The sequence below is a fragment of the Hemitrygon akajei genome, chromosome 5, assembly GCF_048418815.1.
Source record: "Hemitrygon akajei chromosome 5, sHemAka1.3, whole genome shotgun sequence".
NCBI lineage: Eukaryota > Metazoa > Chordata > Chondrichthyes > Myliobatiformes > Dasyatidae > Hemitrygon > Hemitrygon akajei.
The window spans coordinates 154,052,290-154,056,173 of record NC_133128.1 but is presented as its reverse complement, the minus strand read 5'-3'; the positions used below and the strand labels follow the sequence as shown (position 1 = coordinate 154,056,173).

General features: G+C 37.8%; 1 protein-coding gene across 1 annotated transcript; it reads left to right on the top strand.

Annotated features, from left to right (window-relative positions):
* Positions 1 to 191: 191 nt before the first annotated feature.
* Positions 192 to 2,675, top strand: hspe1 (heat shock 10 protein 1). Its single transcript, XM_073046931.1, has 4 exons — positions 192 to 345; positions 1,471 to 1,635; positions 2,093 to 2,182; positions 2,498 to 2,675. Exons 1-4 carry the CDS (start codon positions 343 to 345, stop codon positions 2,546 to 2,548), a joined length of 309 nt encoding a protein of 102 aa, XP_072903032.1. The 5' UTR covers positions 192 to 342; the 3' UTR covers positions 2,549 to 2,675.
* The last annotated feature ends 1,209 nt before the right edge of the window (positions 2,676 to 3,884 follow it).

The window sequence follows — 3,884 nt, the reverse complement described above, 5'->3', positions numbered from 1 at the left end:
AGGTCAAAGTGCAGTTATTTAAGCGAAACTGGTGTTACGCAATAATTTTATTTGCAATTCTTCCCCAAAAAATAAATTCTAAATTGCATATGTTTACATTAGAGGCGTGGGTTGCGGCTATGTGAATTTTAATTTTTTTTTTGTGAATGAAAAGCAGGGAAGCCCGAGGTTCTAGAAGTTGCGTTCTGATGAAATGCAACCTTCTCCTGACGTTCGAGGTCACGCCGCCGGGTTCGAAGGCTATTTCTTCACGTGGAACGGCTGCCATAGTTGCTGCTGCGGAGAGGAGGCTGCAGACAAGCTGTGTGATTTACAGAGCTTGCTCGAAGAGAAAGAGTAGAAATGGTAAGTATTAAAAGGCACGTTTCGAGCTTTCTCTATGTACTTCATTGAGGGAGGCTTGATAAATCCAGTCTTTATGATAACGTCATATGGTGTCAGCGCCCTTTTTAAACTTGTATGCCTCAGTATTTTTTCATATGCTTTTAGTGGAGATTGTTCAAAAAGCAGCTGGATCCATTAGTATAGAAGTAAAGCTATTAACAACGATAGTAGTGATTACAGTCAGAATGAGCGATAGTGATTTCTGATCCACGTTGGTATCGGAAGCCAATTGGTAACATTCGCTGTTGATTGAAGATGTTGATACATTATTGCTATCGTATCCTGAATTGGTATTTGAATGACTTTGAGTAGCTAATATTGTTAACGTACATTTTACATGAGCGACCTTGTGTGAGGTTGGGAGTGTCTACAAGGTCAAATGCTCATTTTTTGCCTTGTGGTGGCGGGGGCGGGGGGGGGGGCTTGTGTTGCCAAAAAAACAAGTTTTTTATTATGAATCTTCACTAAAAATGTGATTTTTCCTATGTTAATAGCTTCATGCGATTCCCCCCACTTGTAATGTTACTACACATACTACTGAGTTGGTCTATAATCGAATATATCTTTCACACGTGCTTTTATAAAATAATTTTATCAACTTCTATTTTATGTTGTTACAAAGAAAGTGTTAACACTTTAACAGATGCTGCCTGGTCTGCTGTGTTCCACCAGCATTTTGTGTGTGTGGTTAACACCGTTACAATCTTTGTCATTTATCATGAATTTTCTCTTGAGAAGTGCCATTGTAATTTTCCCGTGTTCACATTTTCAGGCGATTTTTTTCCCGCCTGTAATGTTAACACACATACAACTGAACCAGTCTGTAATCGAAAATGTTTTTTTAAACCTGCTTTTCTTCATCTAACTTTAGTGACTTCTATTTTATTGTTTCAAGTTTAAAAAGAAGCTACAAATATGGCAACAATTTGCCCAACTGAATAATTGCAGATTTTTCCCAATAATTTTGATCGTTATTCATAAATGTAATGACTATGTTAAGGAATGTAGGTTTATAATGATTTTTAAGAAATATATTTTGTAATCTTGGTTAATAAGTTACTGAATTTCTTTTGCTTATTTCAACAGGCAGGTCAAGCATTTAAAAGGTTTCTTCCCCTCTTTGACCGTGTTCTGGTGGAAAAAGTTGCAGCAGAAACCATGACGAAAGGTGGCATTATGATTCCAGAAAAGTCTCAGGGAAAAGTTTTGCAAGCAACAGTGGTAGCAGTTGGACCAGGGGGTCGAGTAAAGGTTCGCCTCTAAATGAAGTGACTACTTGTTAGCCACATTCTTCACTTTCCCTGTTTCAATATCTGGCAATTTTTTAACATTAAACTCAGTTGTAAACTAAGTGAAGTTTTCTGATTGTAAGAGAAAGGATTTTCCTGGTCTCAGAGCTCAAAATTTGGTTAACAATGAGAAATGTTGCACTCTAAGGGAATGTAACCCTGATGGAAGTTTCAAAATGTATACTCTTTCAAAACAAAGTGTTACAGTTGTAATTTTACTGCAGAGGCTCTTAGTGAATGTTATTTGTGTTGAAGATGTACTCAAATCTTACCTCATCTGTAATCAAGGTAATTGTAATGTTCTTTGGAATGTGGGCTTTTTCTAAGTTACTCAGGATGGTTGTTGTAAGATGGAGGGAGCAGTGATGGATTGCCTTTTACACCTTGGCCCCAGAGTAACACTTCTTCATTTTTTTTAGAATGGAGATGTACAGCCAGTTAGCGTAAAAGTTGGTGAAACCGTTCTACTCCCTGAATATGGAGGAACTAAAGTGGTTTTAGAAGATAAGGTTAGTACTATCATCCATATTTTGAACACGAGTAAGTTATTTTCCTTGACACTGCCTACACTACTGAAATAAGACTACTAAGTAGTTCCTTACTACCTACCTTGTTATCTTTCACTTTATTTACCTACACTGCATTTTCTTTCTAGCTGTTGCACTTTATTTAGCATTGTTACTGTTTTACCTTGTTGTACCTCAATGCACTGTAATGATTTGATCTGTATGAACAGTATGCAAGATGAGCTCTTCTCTGTATCTCAGTACCTGTCAATAATCTGTATCTTTTCCTTCTCTTCCCCCCCCCCCTCCCCTTTTCAGGATTACTTCTTGTTCAGGGATGGAGATATTCTTGGAAAATACACAGAATAGACGTTGGATGTTGCTGTCAGTTTCATGAACTGACCATTCCGTGAACTACTCGTCTTTTTGTTCCAGTCTGTAAATAATTTTGTTTTGAACTTTGGTACAGTACAATAAAATCAACAGTAAACCTGAAGTTTCTCTATCCTGCTTTGAGGAGTTTCCACTTATACTGGAAGTATAAACTAGTGAATAAAATTCTTGAACTGGAAGGGTTCTTGTTCACGTTTTAAGATTTTATTTCCCCCAAGAACAATAAATAAACCAAAGGCTGCAATTATGCCCTTGGCAACTGGGGCAGTTGCTCAATAACTATAGTTTAGGTCATTCAACTTGCATGAATGCAGCCAAACAAAAGTGTTACTCTGGGGCCAAGTGTAAAACACAGTACCGACAAGAACGCACATAGCACAAGGCACACTTAGCATGTATACAAGGTCACAAGTAATAAGATATTAGTAAAATACAGTCACACAAAAATATAGTCCAAGCCCCTGAGTTCATGAACATAGTGGCAGTCTGTAGTTAAACACAATAAGCCTTATTTTCTGCTGAGCAAACACTGGGGCAGCACCAACTTTAACTTAGACGCTGCACCACACTGCCCTGCCACTGTCTGCCAGTAAATCAGTGAATTGGACTTGCAGTATTCCACAAGAAAAGTGACTAAGACTTGCTGTTAGGCTGCACACCACCTTCATGGACAGACTCCTGATACAGGCAACGGCACAATCTGTACCAAGTCCAGCTTTGTCAATTTGCCAATGTGTAACTCACTGACGGGGTAGACCTGCAGTACTCCATCTTGCAGGATATAGTGATTGTTTAAAAAAACTTACAAAGACAGTAATACCTTTGTTTAGCCCTGTAGAAGCTGCTGCAGATACAGATGAAGTATATATTGAATGTGGTTCAGTTTATTGTAGTGAAGTGGCTTTTAATCACTTAAAAGGAATAATAGTAAAACTTGATTTCAGTGATTAATTTTAGTTCTGAGTCAACTGATTTCACTAAGATCAGAATTGGGTTTAATATGAAAACAGCAGTGCAATATGTAATGAAAAGCTACAAATTACAATAAGGAAAAGAAAATCTAAGTTAAGTAGTGTGACAAAATAGTGAGGTAGTGTACACGGGTTCCTTATCCTCAGATATCTGAAGGTCTTGCCACACCTGATCGTGATGGTAGTGGGCTATTCAATGGTTAATAGGAGGAGCAGACTAACAATATTCCCTGCCCCTGTGATAGCTGAAAGAGAGGCTGAAGCATTTGCACCATTTTCAAGCACAAGTGCCCATTAGGTAGTTCACTTTGGCTATTTATTTTGTTTAGAGATACAGTATG